This window comes from Cygnus olor, chromosome 2 (genome assembly GCF_009769625.2).
Source record: "Cygnus olor isolate bCygOlo1 chromosome 2, bCygOlo1.pri.v2, whole genome shotgun sequence".
Taxonomy (NCBI): Eukaryota; Metazoa; Chordata; class Aves; order Anseriformes; family Anatidae; genus Cygnus; species Cygnus olor.
In genome coordinates, this window is record NC_049170.1 from 58,756,302 (window position 1) to 58,775,015 (window position 18,714).

Below are 18,714 nucleotides of genomic sequence, written 5' to 3' on the forward strand. Positions count from 1 at the left end.
AGTCTAATACGCTTATGTGGTTGTCATAATTGAAATAGAAATGTAATTAAGATAGACTGATGCCTTCCTTTTGCGTAAGCTAGGATCTTAGCTGACATGCTTTAACTGACCAAATACCTCTTCATATTTAAATTACTAGTTCAGAGGCACTAAAGATGGGGGCATGATGTACTCAGAAGGAAAAGTAAATGAGTCTCTCTTCTTCATGTGTTTTTTTTCCAGGCATTGCCCTCTTATATCTCCAACTGTATCGTGTCACAAAAAACCAGAGCCATTTGCAGCGATCTCTTGATTATGTGAAGAGAATCCTTCGCAATCTGAATGGCAGAAGAGTTACTTTTCTATGTGGTGATGCTGGGCCACTGGCAGTAGGTGCAGTGGTTTATCACAAGCTGAAAAATGACAGTGAATCTAAAGAATGTATTGCCAGGTGAGTGGTTGGTGGTGCAAAAAGCCATGTCCTTCTTTTATAGAGTGCATTAATTCAGTAAAATTAGCAAGTGAAGTTGTGGAAGACAGGTTTAAATAGTGGAGGCACTTTTTCCCCTGATGTATCTTCCGTTGAATACAGAATAGGCTTTATTACTATGAAAGCTGGTTTACACGTGATTGGTGATTAGCGGGTTAGCGAGTCTTCTGTTGCTATAAGAACAGGATGGCATGGGCATATCTGTAGTGCATGCACGATCTGATTTTGTCATAGTAAAGTGGCATTTAAGAAAAGTCATACACTTGTCATCAGCAGCTTGTACAGTATGTGATTCCTCCTGGACTGCACGGGTCTTAATTACAGACACACAACAAAACATGTACGCTGCAGGGAAACACCCAGGCAGAAACATTGGATATTGGATTGATATGTACCAAAGATTTAATCAAGAACAAGGAGGTATTTGCTAAACTGTCACAGGCAAGGACTCTAATTAGGTCAGATCATATGAAGGGTAGCTTGAAAAAACTCCATCCTCTTTTCAAAGTAGTCTAAATGTAACAAATGTCTTGAGAAATCCCATTTAGAGGTAGAGCTTCCTTAGAGAACTGACTGTCCGTTTGCTGGTGTGGAGATGACTGCTAGCCAGTCGAGGACTGGAATCACTGAAGCCCTCTGGGGTTTGCATTCAACACCAACAATACACCTGGTAACAGTCTACCAGCATACCTTGCACAGCCAGAATTTGCAGGCTAGCTTCGTGTCAATATCTCCATTTGGGTATATAATTGATCTCTTTCTGGTCCAGAGTCCTAGTCTGATTAATATCAGTTGCTGCTCCTGAGCAAGTATTTCGGTTTTGAAATGGGTGGAAGGTTTGTTTTTTGCTTTTAGAACTGGCATTATCTTGGGCATGACACTTTGGATGCAGCTAGGGAAGCAATGTTGCTGTAAGGCATGAAACATGAGTACAGCAGAATGAGATTAGCAATAAATCTTCTAGAATCACCTCTGCTTGGAAAGTCATTTCCAGGAGGAGGACTGAAAACGGAGGTTAGTTTGATTATTTGCTCCCTTTTATTCTTCCTTTTTTTGTTGTTGTTTACGAATGCATTCAGAACATGATCTGAGGGGTACATTATAGATATCAGTATAATATATGATTGCATTTCTAACTTTTTACTTTGTAGCTGTCTGGTTGTAGGATGATTTGAATAATAAAACTTAACAGAGGACATTTTAAAGGAAAGTAATTTAATTCCGAGTCCAAAGAGTAGTTCCAAAAAAGGAGTGATAATACAAAGCTCTCTTTTTGTGAGTGCCTTTCCCTTATATTAAGTAGTGATGGTCTAAACAGGACATTGGAGTCAGTGGTTTTGCTCCAGCATGACGCTAATGCTAACATTTCTGTCAAGTAATAGCTCTTGGGGGGATCCGGGAATTGAATTTGCTCTTAATCCAGATTGTCTTCCTCCCTCCCCAAATTTAAAATCTAGCCATCTCTGTGGTTTCATCTAATTTCCAGTTTCATCAGAAAAGACGGGAAGAGACAGGTCCAGGGAATGGGCAGGAAAACAATTTCTCTGCTCCTCCTCAATTCTAATGTAGACTGGTGGAGTAATAGCGGGGAGTCTATTTGGAACAAATGAGAGTTGCAGTGGCCAGCCCGTGTGTTTTTTTTTCCCACTACTAAAGGCAAGCAAAACACTTCTGCATAATAGCAGTGCCCTTTCTAAATTTAGCTTTTAAGCATGTGGAACAATATGTGTCTAAAGAGGGGAATGCTGAGTGTTTTCCCCCTCTTAAACATCCCAAATTAATGGTCCTTGTTCAGGTGAAATACCAGGCTGCAGGAAGCTTTCATCATTCTTCCCATTAACTTGTAGCTACTTTTACAGTTTAAGTGGCACTTTTGATTAATTCAGAGGTCAGAAGTGATGTAATTGGTATCTGTGAATCTTTCTGCTTTAATGCAGATTGGTTGTCAGATAGCACCTCCACGTTGGTGTTCGTGGTTTCTTTTCCAAGCAGTGCTCCTTTTTTATCGGAGTAGCTCTCCAGCCTTATCCAAACTCCCCTTGCCCATATACATCTGTTTCTGTCTGCACACAACCCAGGTATTTGAAGTATACTCACTCACTGCTCCAAGTTGCCTGTCTGTCAGGGTCAGCATGCATACACTGCTTCTATGTGTAGAGCTGGCAGCCAGCTGAGCTGGGGATGACAGAAGGGAAGTTACGGGGCTTCGGCACTCTTACTGCTTTGGGTTTGGTGGCTTATGTAGTGCATAGTCTAGTACAGTCTCTATAGAAAATGCTCTGTCTCTTCTACCATTTTTGTCTGATGCAGGTTGTTGCAGCTCCAAAGGACAGTCGTAAGTGCAGATGCTGAGCTTCCAGATGAGCTGCTTTATGGCAGAGCAGGATACCTGTATGCCTTGCTGTACCTGAATACTGAAATTGGTCCAGACACTGTCCCACAGTCTGTTATCAAAGAGGTAGGACACTTCTCTCTCCAGTGTCACAGCATCGGTGCAGTTGAACTGGAATTACACCTTTACATAATTCAAGGGATTAAGAGGGGGAGACTGCAGAGGAGAGGAACCTACATCTGCAGGCTCAGTCTCATCCCTCCTTCTACTCTGTTACCCCTTTCCCTGTTGCCCAGCTGGGACTGAAACAGAGGCTAGTGCAGGTGGGTCCACAGTTGGCCATGGAAATGGATCTAACATGGAAGTGGTGGAGCACATGAGAGTGAGAAATTGTTATGGAAAAACTTAACAAAGAAGTGTGAAAGTGTTTTAAGTGAAAAGAAGAGAATTTAGTGTGGGGAAGGTGCATGATTGTTCTGCAGATACCAGAACCAGAGAAAGTAGGCCTGGAAAAGAGTGATAAGAAATATCTAATATTCAATTTCTCTTCTTTATTAAATAAAGGTGATTCTGTCATTCAGGAGAAACTCCCTTTCTACCTCAGTACCCATATCAAAAGGAATTGAATATCATAGTCATATCGTTGTTTGTTGTGTGATTTTAATCACGACAGAACAAAACTCTCTGAATCAAAGCAAGTGAGATGGAAGGAGTGTGTTTTCCTTCTTAGGTAATAGATGCCATTATCGAGTCAGGGAAGAACTTCTCGAAGGAGGAGCGTAAAACAGAGCGTTGTCCTCTCTTGTATCAATGGCACAGGAAGCAATATGTCGGAGCGGCCCATGGGGTGGCTGGGATCTACTACATGCTTATGCAGGTAAGAGTGTCTTCTGTGGGCTGGGTTGAAATTCCGGAGATGTCTTGTTTTCCATCAGAAGATCCCTTCAGCTTTCATGCACATGCAGTGCAAGGTTGTGGTAGGTCAGAGTCTTGCAGTTGGGGTCAGACTGCAGCACAGAACTGCACAGAGATGCTAGCAAAGGCCCCAGTAGCAGAGGAAAACTATGGCTCACGTATCCTTGTGCTCAGCACAAGCTCCTCTAATGTTGCTGCCAGGCCTCCAGCTGAGGGCTCAGTTCTCTGCAGCTTACTCTGGTCTGTCAGCAGGGTGTTCTGCTTGCATGATGAAGATGTACATCCTTGACCCAGAGTATTTTATACCATCTGTTTGTGAATATGAGTGAGTTGCATTTCAGAGCCCCAGCGGTCTAGAAGCTAAAGTTTCCTATCCTCAAGAAAGTCAGGTGTCTTCCCTCATCCTCATCTTGATACTCATCAGAAGTAATCTGATGCCTACAGTTAGACTAGCTAAATATTCATTTACTCACCACCCATTACTCTTATCTTCAATTCTTTTGCTGTTTTTCAATGAGTGCATCACTGATGCCTCCTATCCTTCTGCCTACCATGTCCTTCATCTCTTCCCCTGTGATTTTTTTTTCCCCTCACTATTTTGAAGCTTCTGGAAAATCTGTTCTTAATCACACATTCATCTTCAGTATGCTTTTATTATTTTTATATTCTTCCTTCTTCCCCCCCTCTGCCCAAAAAATCTAATGTTCCTGATTGTGTTTATGACACCTGCTCTCCTCTTTCTGATGTCCTGAGATTCTTCTCTTTTGTATACCTCCTCTTTCCAACACTTAAATCCATTCCCTCCCTGCTCTGAGATTCTCAAATAAGACTAATGTTTTTCAAAACAGACCTGTATATGTTTTCTAATGCCGTACAATCTGAAAATAGAGCCTTATATTTCATTACAGAAGATGGTCATAGAGCTGCAAATTCTGTATCATACATTTTTCTGGTTTTGAAAGGTGCCGCCAGTCTGTGTACCTTTGTAAATGGTAATTTTCTTACCAGCTCATGCAGAAATGACTTTCCTTCAGGCAAGTGGAAAGAATGTACATCCTCTCCTCACAGCCTAGAGGTGTGTACAAATGTTCATTGCAAAAGTGACTAAGATGGTATTAGCTGTTGCCACTGCTCAGCCATTCCTCATTTGCAAAAGATGCCGTGACTTTTTCCCATCTGTTTCAGATTAGCTCACACCAGTTCCACCAGTAGCTCAGGCTAAAGCAGCTGACTGCTGTGGAAGTAGCTACTGCTCTGCTGCCTGGGGTCCATGTCTTAACTTCACTACAGCTGTTTTCTGCAGTGACCATCTGACTGGGGCCTCGGGATGCTTTAATTTATTGTGTCCTTATCTTCACTTCCTGATGCCTTTGACAGGGTGGTCCATACCCTTCCAATTACCTCGTCTTCCCTGGTTTCCTTTTTTCTTCACTAGATTTTCTGAGAAACGTCTGTTCCTTTGAAGAAGTCTCTTTAAATGCTCCATCCTTCATTTGCTGTTTGAGGTTGATACCAGAAATAGTTGTGCAATGCTTTTTGGTTTAAGCAGAAGCTACTCTGTCTACATGGTAAAATCGTAAATATCTTTTCCTTTACATATAATTGCTGCTTTTCAGAATTACCACAAAGCCATTGTTTATGCAGCATTAGATTACTGTCTTTTCACTGTACATTAAACATAGTGAGTCATTCAGAGTTGAGTCATCTGCTGCAGAAGATGGCACATTGGAGTCCATCCTTCCCCCCACCCCTCCTACACCATTACTCTGTATTTTCAGCAAAGGATTCACGAGATGGTTTGTTGGGTGGTTGTTTAATAACAAAGAAGGCGTCCAACATAGCACCGAAGATATGAAGGCCACTGATCATTTCGGTTTAACACCTTTATGAGGGAACACGTATTGCAGAATCTGCTTACAGAAGAATGCTGGAAGAACAAGAGCTCAGCAGTGTTAAATTACTCCTCCAGGATGCAGAGGGGAATATTCTGATATGCTAGCAAGGGAGTCTCTAGCCCTAGCCTCTTTCACTAACTCCGAGACAAAAATGTCTGTCTATTGTTGCTCTTGGCCAGATAGTCAGGACACATACCACTAGGTTACTTTTTTGCTGTTGACAGTTCAGTGCTGAAAACCCCAGCAGTTTAGGAGAAAGAACTCACTTGTGCTCAGATCTTCATGGAAGCACAAGAAGAGAAGGAAGGTGTGTAAAGATCTCTGCTCTTCTTGGATTTACCTCCCAAGGATGGGCACAAGCTCAGTTAAGCCCTGGGCTGTGCTTGCCTTGCACAGCTCAGAACTGAATAGCAGTTATTGCTGGTGCCTGTCTTTGCCTTCTGCTGCAGGTTTCCCATGTGAAATGAGAATCCTGAAACAGGGACCTTTCATACCGCGAAGGTCAGTGTCTGTGTAAGGGCTGATCAACATGTTCTTCATGAAAAGCTGATCTATGTTCAGATCTACGTCCAGTTAGCAGCATGAAGGTGACTGCTCCACTCAGAAGAGTGCAGAGGTGGAGTTTGCTCTAGGGACCTGGTGGGTAGGAGCTCAGCAGAGATTTCCAAGCTGAGGTAAAGTAGAGGCTTTTGGTTGTTTCAGGTTACTAAAAATGCAGCTATCGAAAATACTCCTTCATTTAGCTGTAGGACTGTGAATGGTAGCAGCATGTTTACCCATTGAATGCAAATGTGCTGGAGCTGGTAGGAAACAGTATAATTAGCAAAGTTATAAAAAAAAAAAAAAAAAAAGCTCAGTTATTAGTTTCTGTAGTCTCCAATTTCTGCAGTTGTTCCCACGGTGTGCTGGAATTCCATAAATCATGTAGGCTGTGTAAAAATAGAGAGCTTTGTTATGAAAATACTGTGAAATAGGCTGGTAGAGGAAGGAATATCAACTAAGAACCCAACAGATACACAGATTCTAAACTTGTAATTGCAGGGAGTGCACAGTTTGATGGATGTATTTGCCTCTTGGAAAGGACATAAGCTAAATAGAAGAAACGGAAAAGAAAACCTGAGAAGAGCAATCTAAGCATAAGTGTGTAGAACAAAGACATTTAGTTACTTTGTGAAGTAGCTGTTGCTTTTGACATTAGAAATGCTGATTTATAGTCCATAGCTTCAGGGAGTTTTGTTTACGATGGAAAACTTTATAAAACTTTGCTAGGTATACCACTACATACACTCTTCTTCATTTATTGGGAAATAGGACAGGTTTGTCTACATTAGTTATTTTTAAAACGTTTAACCAAGTGTGTTTTAAGAATGTATTATAAGCAACTAATTTATAAAACTGTCTTTCTCCTGAAGTGCCTTCTCTATATGAAGGTATAGGTGGAGGCCTGGGAGTCTTGGGGTCTGCATTCTGTTCTCAGTTCTTCCGTAGTCTTTCTGTGTCACCTCAAGTAAGACGGGTAGCAACTTGGTGCCCCAGTTTCTTTGTCTCTACAGTTGCTGTAACACACTCTTCATAATGGTATTGCGAGCAGACATTAATTAAATCTGTGTGAAGTGATTGAAAGTATTTTGGATATAGAGCACATATGTAGGGTACTTGAAAATAGGGCACATAATTAAGTGTTGATACATGATTTGTTACTACTCTTGTGGTTTTGTTTCTTCTTTCTGTATTGTCTTCAGCCAATTGCAAACGTGGATCAGGAGACCCTGACAGAGCTGGTGAAGCCGAGCATTGACTATGTACGTCATAAAAAATTCCGATCTGGGAACTACCCATCATCACTGAGCAACGAGACCGACAGATTGGTTCACTGGTGCCACGGTGCCCCTGGAGTCATCCACATGCTCATGCAAGCTTATAAGGTGAATCATTCCGTGTTTATACAGACCTGTATTTTTACAGACACCTATATGCAGGCCTGTTAGATTGTAAGGCTTGCATTTTAAGTCTTTCTAGATCTAGGCTTTCAAACAAGAACCCTAGGCTAGGCATCTAAACATCTCAAAATACGTGCATAAGGAAGTTTGTAAAGAAGTTATAAGTGGGTGAAATTGCTTCTCAGGGTGTTAGTAGTTACTAGACTTCTGGTTTTCTTGGAAAAGGGCCATGTATTTAAAAGACTTGATATCAGAGTCGTGGTTCTGAGAACATTGACCTAAATTCTTTGAAACATTATCCAAGGTGCTCTAAGAATTATGTTGGTTTTAAAAAATATAGGTTTGTGTGTCTTGCTAAAGAATGTCTTCCGTAAATTACTCCATTATTAAGATACAGTACTGGAGAACCTAATGTTGGAACAAAGATCGCAGGCCCCTTACAGGTCATAAATATAACCTCTGAGCTACCGTGAGCCTACTGTTTGCTCCCCTCCATCCTTAAATAGGTTTGCTATCTCTCTGGAGTTGTGCACTTTTGATTTGCATAACATTTGAAAGCGTGCCATTTAATTACATTTATGCAAATTAATTCCTTCTCTTGACAGCCCTCCTTGGCAGATTCCCTGGTCGGCCTCAGGGTGGGCTGATGAAAAACAGGTTTGGTTTATGGAATAATTACTTGTGCTGCTACCTGAAAAGTGAACTATAAATCTCTTAAAGTGCTGCTGAATGCAGCAACAATCACAATTGCTTTTTCTTGGGACTGTGGTAGGAGGCTGACTTAATACTACAGTCCTTTTTTTCACTTCTTTCCCAGTGAGATGCTTTCCCCAGCAGAAAATCTTTTCCAAGAGATAAGAGGGAGAGAACCAAGTTCTGCTTAGCAGTCTCCTTTCTGTCCTCTTTTTATGTTTAAGGTGATGGGGCATATGACACTTTTCTTTTTCTCCTTAATCTGCTTTTTGAAAAAGCTACAAGAAAAATTGGAGCAGGTTTTGCTGCCTGTGTTTTCACACGAAGCACAGGGACTTGTGATAGCAGACAGCAACGTTTGTCCTGGAAATCAAATGCTGTTTCCAGGCCTTCGTTTGAAGCTTTACAACTGAGTAGCTGGCAAACCATGTTCAGAGAGAGGGACTGTCTTTATCAAGCTTGTGGATTTAAGACTCCTGCATGTTAATTGCTTCTGTTACTTTATTAAGTCACATCTGTGAAGAGGAGGCCATCTCCAAAGGACTATGTCTATAGTAGTGCATCAATTACTTTCTTTGTCTTGTTGATCTGTAGTGTGACCTAAGCAAAGGGGAGCACAGAGTAGTCTTACGAAAGCAGAAGTCAGTGGTGCTGTTCACTTTTTTTTTTTTTTTTTTCTGCTGCCTCGATGGACTCTGTGCATCTAAAATGCACTTCAGTTGCATTCATTTTGTAAAATTGGTCCTTTGTCCAGCTGGCTAGTACCTCTTGAATATTTCCAATACAAATACTAGTCAAGGTAATGGATTGTTCCTACTTGTTCTTGGGATAGAGGAAAGAGCCCTGTCTATGCAAAGAGAGATTCTCGTGCATTTTTCAACATGGAATTGAAGGGAGACAGTGAGTAACCAGCAGGAATTAATCAGAAAGATCAGGAACTGGCCCTTTAGGACCAGATTTGATGGCCAGTGTTCTGTTACATTTCTTGGAGGCAAGAATTACTTTTCTGTATTTCAAATCAAATTATGTACTGGCTGGGAAATAGAGGGGAGAAGCAAAAAAGGGTCATGTACCCTTCAAATAGATTACAGGCTGTGGAACCGAGGACCTTGAACTTGAGGGTTTTTTGTTTTTACTAATTTCAGAAACAAAAACTTAAGTTCTTTCTTTTTCCACAAAGAGAAAGGAGAAACAACTTAGAAAGGCAAGTCTATGATGGATGGAGTCTTAAAATCCAAAATAAACTATATTTGAAAAACTCCACCTCCATAGCAAAACATCTTCCAGGTCCACAATCCTTTTGTAATCATTAATACCTCAATTTATATGTTTATTCTCTGTTTTTGTTCTGCAGACTTTTAAAGAGGATAAATACTTGAAAGATGCTATGGAGTGTAGCGACGTCATCTGGCAGAGAGGTTTACTGAGAAAAGGCTACGGGATCTGCCATGGTACTGCTGGCAATGGCTACTCCTTCTTGTCTCTCTATAACCTAACTCAGGACAAAAAGTACCTCTACCGAGCTTGCAAGGTGAGCTTTGCAGCATCCCAGCAAAATCACTCTTCCCTTTCACGTGTTTCATGTACTTCCATTTCGTGCCAGTGCAGTAGAGTAATTAGAGTGATCAGGCTAAGCTGTTGAGTGCTACGTGTGGAGCTGTCTCGGTGGGACAAGAGCACACCATCACATGCTCCCCTTAACTCACACCTTTGACTAGATGACTTCAGCTGTGTATGTGGGCACTTGCATGTTAATACAAAGAATGGTTGAAAAAACACACAAACGCACTTTGCTGTGCTGTAAATAGAGTCGGAAAATCAGCTTGCCTGAACAACAAGAGATGAATGTTATGTGGTGCTAATTATTCCATTGAGAGATCCACTGTCAGCCTCAGCTCCTCCAGCGATACTGTTAGTAGCCTTTTGTAATTATTTGTTTTCAGACTAGTGTCTGTTTGGGGCTTTTAGAGCTCTGAATTGCAGTTATTAAATTGCTCACTTAGGTTTTTTTCATTAATATGAATTGCAGAGAAAGACGTAGTCATAATTTTTCCACTGGGAGCATCCAGGTTCTGCTATCAGCTTTCACTATGCTAGCAATTGACAAAAGAGAAGGCTTTCTCTGCCTCTGTTTCCTGGTTTTTGGTTTTGCTTTGTTTTCTACTTAATTCACCGATACTGGGTTTCATGCTGCATACATAGCTACTTAACTGAGGTCTATTTAAAGGTCAAGCAGTGGGAAATTTGATGAGTTGCTTTCAAGATGCTTTCAGATGAGCCACATGTAAAGCTATTGCATTCACCTCTACTGTTAGCCTGTCCATCATCAGCAGAGCTTTAAGAAGTGGCTGTTCCTGTCACCTTATGTTTACATGTGCATCAATCCATGAGGACACCTGTATGCATACGTGCGTCCTAGAGAATGCGATAAACCCCTAATAGTGCCATGGCAAATGTGTGACCTTGTTATGCGTGGACTTATTCTCTGCTGACGTGTGAGCCACGCTACCAAGCACGCGTTGCTTTCAGCACAACAGTTAGGCTCTCCCTGTCATCTTCCACTTTTGTACATTTCCTGGGGCTCTGTGCAGCATTAGCAATTCCTGCTCACACTGCATTTCTTGCCTGGGGGAACCCTGTAGCTCTGTACAAAGCTAAAGGAAAGCAAGCATACCCAGATCAGAGCCAAAGAAGGAGGACACTCAGTTAGATACCTGAAATTCCTTTGAGAAGGAACACGTGGCAGTGAGCCAAAGACTATTTGCTGGAAGTGCCCAGCGCAGTTGGGTCTGGCAGCATATTTGTGGCCATTCTGCATTTTAGCATCTGCAGTGTTCAGTCAGGCCCCCTAAGCTCTTGCAGGGGAAATCTTGAAATGGGCAAAGGAGTTTGTTTATCTTTGGCATTCTTGAAATCCTTTCTTTCTGAGACAGAGCATGCAGGGAAACAACCATGCAGCTATATTGGTACCTAAAGGCAATGGAGGCAGCTAGATGGCTCCCCTCCCAGGGGTGTTTGCTCACACCAAAAACACAAAGCCTAGAGGAAGAAGTCCCTGGTTACCTCTCAGGAGCTGACATAGTGTTAGAGAAACTAACTGAAAGGGTTTGAAAGGCAGTTGCTCACGGGGGCCACTGGTTTACACTCCTCACTCTGTCTGCACAGCTTCTGTCCAGCATTATCAAATGGGCTCCCAGGAGGCTGAGCTTCTAGCTGGCCTGCCTGGGAGAAGAGAGGGGTGCTGGTGGCACCCTGAGCTCCAGAGAGCATCCAAGCCCCTTATTTTTTGGAGAAAGGAGGAGAAGGGGTGGTTTGATGTGTTCTTTGTTTTTTTTTCCTCGTTTCAAGACACACCTTCTGAGGTCTCAAAGGCTGTTTCTTGATGGCAAGCTTGTTCAGCCTATGTGGCAAATAATGGCAGATGTCTTTGTAGTAGAAGAGATTTCTTTTTCCTTGGTTTAACAAGGACATTAATGTGGTTTATTGGATCTGTAAGGTTTACTGAAGCTAAGGATTTATAAACAATGATTGTGCTTTCGCTTAGTAGCCTGGGGATGCATTTTTGTAATTTCTGTTGAAGTTCCCAGGCTGGCAATAATAATAATAATAAAGGCTATTATGCAATAAGATGTGGATGTTGAAAGAATTGATTGTAGTTTAAAACTTTCAGAAACGTGCCACAGACATGTTCTGTCCTCGCGTAAAAGAGAAGACTATATGGAGAATTAAAGTTTGGTTTGAAGAGCTATAGGGGGCCCCAAAATACTTCATCATTTCTCAATAACCATGGACCACAATGTTTGTGAGTTTATTGCTGGGTTTCCTCAAGACATTCTCACATGGGGACACACACTCACGTCCCAAGTGATGAAATCCATTCCTTAAAGATAACAGAGGGAGTGGGGGAAGAGGGAAAGCTGGGAAGGGGCAAGATACCACTCTTTATCTTCCTGTTTAACGGCTTGATGGTTCTGGGAGCCCATTCGCATGCCGTGTAGCTCCAACTGTAGAGCCCGAGCACCCTCTAGTGAGTATGATGAGCTGTTTTCTGTAGCAGGCTGCCAAAATCACGGGGGAAACAGGGAGAGTTCTCTTGCTTCTTTGCTCTGCAGGAATCTTGTACTTTTAGCACTGTGTTTTTGGATAAGCAGTGGTTTGCTTCCAGGCACAGAAATGCCAGGGGAACATATGGGCCCCGTCCGTGTCTGCTCTGGGGAGCCACAAAGGAGAAATGGATTGTTGCTCTTAAATTGAGCCAGATGGGGTTTGTGAGTAATGTATGTCTAGTGTGGCTACTGCAGCAGTGTTGATCAAACACAAGAAAGACACTGTTAACTTGTTTTTAAAAGGTATTCCATCCTCTGCAACAAAATACTGACGACCATAATTGTCTAACTGTATATATAACGATTTTTTGTGAGGCTTAAGGAGAGAAAATAGATAAAGCTAAGTAATGGCAGCTGGAGATTTAATACTCTAAATCAGTGCATGGAAGTGGAAGAAAACAGAAACGCAGTTAACAACTCTCAAGTCCTTAGGAGGTGGATAAATTAAGTGCCAACACAGATAGGAACAAATGTTACAGTATTAGAAAATTTCTGTCCTTAAAACTGTTCATAGCTGTTCTTGCAGCGCTCTTCATTGATGTGTAGTGTGATTGGTTTTAAAAAAAAAACAAACAGTTAAGTACAGCCCACCTAATTATGTTGTTGTGGAGGTGAAACTCCTGCTGTGGAAATGCATATCCTAAAAAATAATTGCAGCCATGTCACGGTTGAAGTGAGACAAATTAATCTTGGATGGCGATTCCTGCATTGTTTCTCTGCTTACACTATTTTACATTTAATACCTATCAAAGTGCCTTCCAATGCAGATATTTAAGCTTGTGTTTATAAGTCTTCAGCTTAAAATAAATAAGCAAATATTTTATGTCTTCCACAGTTTGCTGAATGGTGTTTGGAATATGGTGCACATGGATGTCGTATTCCTGACAGACCTTATTCTCTCTTTGAAGGTAAGATGATGGTATTGCAGATGGTATTGTGTTGTACAGGTTAGAAAGGATACCTTGCAGTTCTGGTACGTGCTTGGGAGTTTGAAAATCTTTGGTAGTTCCTTTACTATTACAAAAAGAAAACCAAAAAAATGCTAGCACCTCCCTCCTCCAAAGGATAAAAAAAAAATAAAGAAAGAAAGAAAGAAAAGAAAAGCATCCCCTATCTCCCCTGTCAAGACTTTCCCTTCTGGTTGCATTTCAGCAGTTTGCAACGTAAAGCCAGTGGCACTGTCATTCTTAAATAAAATTCTGCTGTGCTGATGCCTCTTAGCTTAAAGCAAATGAAAATCCACGCAACACTTCTTTGTTGGGTTGTTGTTCAAGAGGGACAGGATAGAGGAGCAGCCATGGGCAGGGGGTCTCAGAGCAATTGCTGGCCTGAAGGAACTGGACCGATACTAAAGCAAGAAAAAGCTATTTTATAATATGAGCCAAGATCACCCGAACAAAGAGAGAAATGCAGAGTTCTTACGGACTTTTCTGTAAGTTTAAAGGTGTTCCTAAATCCTTTCTTACAGCTTTGTATATTTTTTATTTGTAGTTTACTTTCTATGTCCTATCTCATCCTTATGCTTTAGAGAAACGGTAGCAAGGAATCATAGAACAGGTAGGATTTCAAATAGTGCTGCTACTCTGAGAGCAGGAGCATAGTGCGCCATCTATCACAAATACGTGAAAATACAGCAGACTAAGTAGGATTATTTTACAAGTAAACCAACCCGAAGTATAAATGCGAGACAGCAGTAGTTATATGCAAATACAAAAATTCCAAATACAGAGTTACTATGTTAATGTTTATGAGAAAAAAAAGTACAAAGATTCTTATTCCTAAGAGATCCCTTGTATGCATTTGTAGAAGAAAAAATCAGACACAGAGTCAGTAGTAAAAGAGCTTTGAAATTTGTTGAGCTGCAGTAATGCCAACAATAGTCAGGGTGATTTGTGCTTTAATGCTGACACAGATTTTATTTTAGTTTTTCATGTCAGTGATTTTTTTGGGAAAGATCTAGAAGCCTCAAATCTAAGACAAAAATATCTGAATTTTGTTTGCCAGAATCGTGCTTGACATTGTTGTCTATTTCAGCACATATATGCATCCATGCACAATTCCATGGGAAGTTGCATGTGGTTCTTACAGAATTGTCGTAATCATTTCTATCAGATGCCTGTTTTTAAGGAAAGTTCCTTTCTTTGTACGTGTTCAACTGCTGATACAGTAGGATCTTAGTGTGATCATAAAAGTGAGCTTTTATTTGCATGCTGTCTTTCTGTAGGGTAGCTCACCCTAATAGTTTGTCACCCTGTGAGTTTTATGAGATTTTGCTGGTGTTCGTGCTGCAGATTCTGGATGCCCTCTTTATGAATAATGAACAAATGAATCAGTACATCACAGGAGTAATAAATCTTGCCTTTGTTTTCTAACCAGTGAAATGACCAGTAAGAGCTGCTGAAATTATGAGACAGTCCAAATTGGGATTTACTTTTTCTTAATTGAAGTAGCATTGAAGTTGTGCCTCTGAGAAGACAGTAGCAGAGAGAACTCTGTTATTGCCTCAATCTTTTTAAATGAAACTTGATTTCCTAGGCAAAGTACAGGTGAACATTGCTTTCTAGAGGCCCTAAGTTCACCAGTTCAAAAAAGACCTCGCAAGGTGCTAAGTTCAAACAGATGCAATTGCCTTTGTTGTCAACTATGCTATTTTCATGTCCAAGATGCACAAAAATCTCTTTCTCATTATATTTTAGGAATGGCTGGAGCTATTCACTTCCTCTCAGATATTGCAGTACCGGAGACTTCCAGGTTTCCAGCGTTTGAACTTGGTCCTCAAAGGAGGGAAAACAAAGTGGAACAGGACAGCTAAAAGATTTTTAAAAGTGAACTGATGCCAAAAGAGACAAGACTGTTTAGTGCCTCTGATACTGAACCAACTCGACCCTAGCTGACGGATGGATAAACCCCGTTTCTCACTTTCCCTGCTGCGAAGGGACCGCAAAGTCATTAGAGCATGAATGAGAGAAGCCACATTTAAGTTCTGTTAGTGACACCTTCACATGTAGGACAAGAGAAGTCAAATTTTGAACTTTCTCTCTTTTGTTGTATTTGTCTTCTCCAGGTCTTTGACATGCTCTGCATGTTTATTGGTGTTGTCTGTTGATTCGAGTCTTTTGTTGTTAGCGGAGAGCTGTTCTTTGTGTGAAGCTCTGTCCTGTACCTTCATGCATGATCCATAACAGCAATGTCGCTGACCCCTAACAGCAGTGTTGCTTTCTGCAGTGTGGCTAGCCAGAGAGCTCCACTTCACGCCAGAGAGTTCACTGTAAGACAGAGTCCAGCTTCACTGGTGAGCTGGTAACTTTAAAATGATGAAGAACACGTCTTATGTTCATAGTTTTCTGCATTTTTCTCCACGGTCCCTAGAAGCTGAGGTGGTGGAGATCAGCTTTACTTGGTGAAGTGGTGTGACGCCATCACGATTTTCAGGAGTGTGTCAGGTTGGAGAGGGCCTAAATTAATTTTCTTTTGCTGATGATGTGGGAGGGATTTTTTGTTGTTGTTGTTTTGGTTTGGTTTTTTTTTTTTTTTTTTTGAAAGCCTGAAAGAGCGGCTGCCTGCGCCTGGTTAGTGTGTTAGGCCCATAGTATAAGGAGGAGATGCTCTGCATGGCGTGAGCTTAACAAACTGCAGGCAGAGTCACCCGTACTAACCTCCCTCTGCTGCCAAGAAAAGAGCAGGACAGTGTAATTGTGCTTCTCCACTCATATACGTGGATTTGTAATAAACCTCTCTCCAGCAGCACGTAGTGTACAAGGAAAGGGGGAAGTCAGGGCTGTTTCTCATGCTGGTAACTCAGGATGGTAACTTGTTCCTGAACCAAGGAAGTGATTTGTTCTGGGCCTTTCTGTTCCTTTTCCGGCCCCGTTGCATTTAGCCCATGTAATATGACAGGAGCAATAAATACCAGCTGCTTGTGGAGGCTGCAGAAGATTAATGAGCAATATGTAAGCCATTGCTAGAAGCTGTAATTGAAGTTATTTCAACTTAAAAGCAAGGCAGAAAATGCCCTTTGCCCTTAGTTTTTGACTGTGCTGTTAGTGCTTTGCTTCCCCCTGCACTGTGATGGAGTTGTGAAGTAGTGGTTCCTCTCTCTGCCAGCAAGGTGGTACTCAGTTCTGCCTCCACGTGCTCGTATCAGTCTGGGAGGAGAAGTGGAGCATACTGTAAGTACACTTACAGCATGTTCATGTTTTCCAGGTAATAAGTATGTGTGCTATTTGAGAAAGGTAAGTAAGCAGAGCACTCTCTCACTTGCTCAAGCTCTGTTGTCATTTTCCCTCTGCACCCTCTCGTCTTCCCCCCCCCCCCCCCCCCCCCGAGATCCTCCTGTGTTGTGTCATTCCAGGTGCTTATTTTAATTGGTACTTACATCAGGTGCAGATGTGACAGGTGGCTGAGACTTTGACCTTTCAGGCCCACATACATGACACATGCTGAGTGCCAATGCTTGCGGTCAGGCTTGGAAATGCATTGTTGCACCTACATAAAACGCTGACAGGTAGCAGTTGACGTCCTTGAACTTCATAGTATCTGTTGCCAAAGCCATTAGGATGCTAATATTTTCTGGATTTGGTTCTGCTGTTGCAGTAGCAACAGTTCCAGTGCTGGGAGAGCGTAAAAGTCATGGCGTAGCTCCTCTGCTGATTTGTCAAGCAAAACACGGAGCAGGGGAGAGATTTCTCTACCCCTCTGGCAAAGGGTAGAAGAGTTGGTGGGGGGCATTGAACCCAGCTGCATCTGTGCAGCCAAGCAGGAGGGAAAATGCTGAAAGGCAGTGGAAAGGAAGGGAGCTGCACGGCAAGCAGCTGTGGTGAAATGAACCTGAGCAGAGAGGCAGAAAGTGGTGGGATCAGTGCGGAACAGGAGGAATTGGTTACAGGAGGTAATGCACAGAGCATACCAGCAGAGGCCAGCTCAAATGAGATATTCTGCCGTGGCACGTATGCTGAGGTCTAACGCTGTATTTCTTTCTTCATCCTTTGGCTTACTGCTCCTCCTGTTATCTATTTCCTCCTATCCATGGGGGAAACTGGCCCAGGTTAGTGTCTCAGAAATCCTAACAAAAGCAGACGTGGAGGTAGAATGCTGCCGTGATCCTCTGTTCCATGTCATCCGCACTCCTGTTTCCTTCCTCTCCTCTGCAAATGCAGAACACGTGAGGTGGGTTAAGAAGGAGGGGTGCATCCCTTTGGCATGTCTGCAAGACCCTCCTGCAAATGCAGAAGCCACCAGCCATCCTGGTAGAGCCCAAGCATGTGTTTTACTGACTGCCTAGCTGGGGGGTCAGTGGGGAGAGTTTTTCACTCAGTTGTTATAAGCATTCTTGGCTTGGAATGACACTTGCAGGAGGTAATTTTGGCTAGCTGGAGCCCAAGGAGAATTAAAATTTACTGTCTGGCTTAAAAAAAATGTATATATAGGTACATGCACACTTAAAACTGCTTAATACTGAGAAGATCTTGGAGGTGCTTGAGTGCACCAGTGGATGTAATGAGCAAATCCCCAGTGCTAGCTCTTTCTGTACCACAGTCAGCCTTCAGCTGGGGTGAGGCCCAGCACTGTCTTTCTCTGCAGAATCATCCTGGAATTAAGTAAGACTGGAAATAATGTATCACATCAGGAAGCTTATGACTGTGTCTGCCTTGTCTTCCTGACATGACTTTCCCCATAGCTCCTCCTCTCTATTTGTTACAGCTTTGTGATACACAGGTGGCCCATTTAAAAAAAAATAAATGTGTGAATGAGTGAAAAAATGCATTTCACCAAGACACTGTTTTCAGAAATCACATCAAACTAAAATGTGGAAACTGTCTTAATATTCCCTGGTTTGCTTTGTCCGTGTGTAGTAGTCCATCTGGTGCAAAAAGCAGTAATGTTAAAAATGGAGATGCTCTTTAGGCAGAAAAAGAAGAAAAATGCTGATGTTTTGTTCTTTGGCTTTATTAGTAAAGATCAAGTTGTGTGGTGGTAATTTGTGTACAGTTATTTTTTGGTGTTGTACACCTTCCTTTCCTCCTGCACTGTGGTGGTTGAGAGTTGTTCCCCTGTTGGGACTGCTGAGCTGCCTCCCGATTTCATAGTCCTGCAGGATGGAACGGAAATGCCAGAATACAGGCAAGTCTCTTTTTTAACCTTCACTTTTTACTACCATTGAAGGCCTCTTCACTGTCATTTCTCATGGGTGATTTTAGTCTGGATTGCTTAGTACCTGAGTGCAACATTTCTTTGCTCTCTGGTGAAATAGGTCCTGTTGAAGTTTGCAGCTACAGCTTTACTTAGGACTGCATGCTTTTTAAGAACACATACATGAAATCTCTCTGTTCAGCTGACTAACATCTGCTTTCCAGCTTAAAGACAG

The 18,714-nt window shown here is 42.0% G+C and overlaps 1 protein-coding gene across 1 annotated transcript in view; it reads left to right on the forward strand.

The window, feature by feature from the left end:
* The window catches only part of LANCL2 (LanC like 2), a 31,207-nt gene extending 12,880 nt beyond the window's left edge, over positions 1–18,327 (forward strand). Inside the window, exons 3-9 of the mRNA XM_040547912.1 lie at positions 223–430; positions 2,780–2,927; positions 3,532–3,678; positions 7,354–7,536; positions 9,599–9,775; positions 13,186–13,258; positions 15,047–18,327. Of these exons, the coding sequence (XP_040403846.1) occupies positions 223–430; positions 2,780–2,927; positions 3,532–3,678; positions 7,354–7,536; positions 9,599–9,775; positions 13,186–13,258; positions 15,047–15,162 (1,052 nt within the window). The 3' untranslated portion in view covers positions 15,163–18,327. The remainder of the gene's footprint in view (positions 1–222; positions 431–2,779; positions 2,928–3,531; positions 3,679–7,353; positions 7,537–9,598; positions 9,776–13,185; positions 13,259–15,046) is intronic.
* Positions 18,328–18,714: the final 387 nt, after the last annotated feature.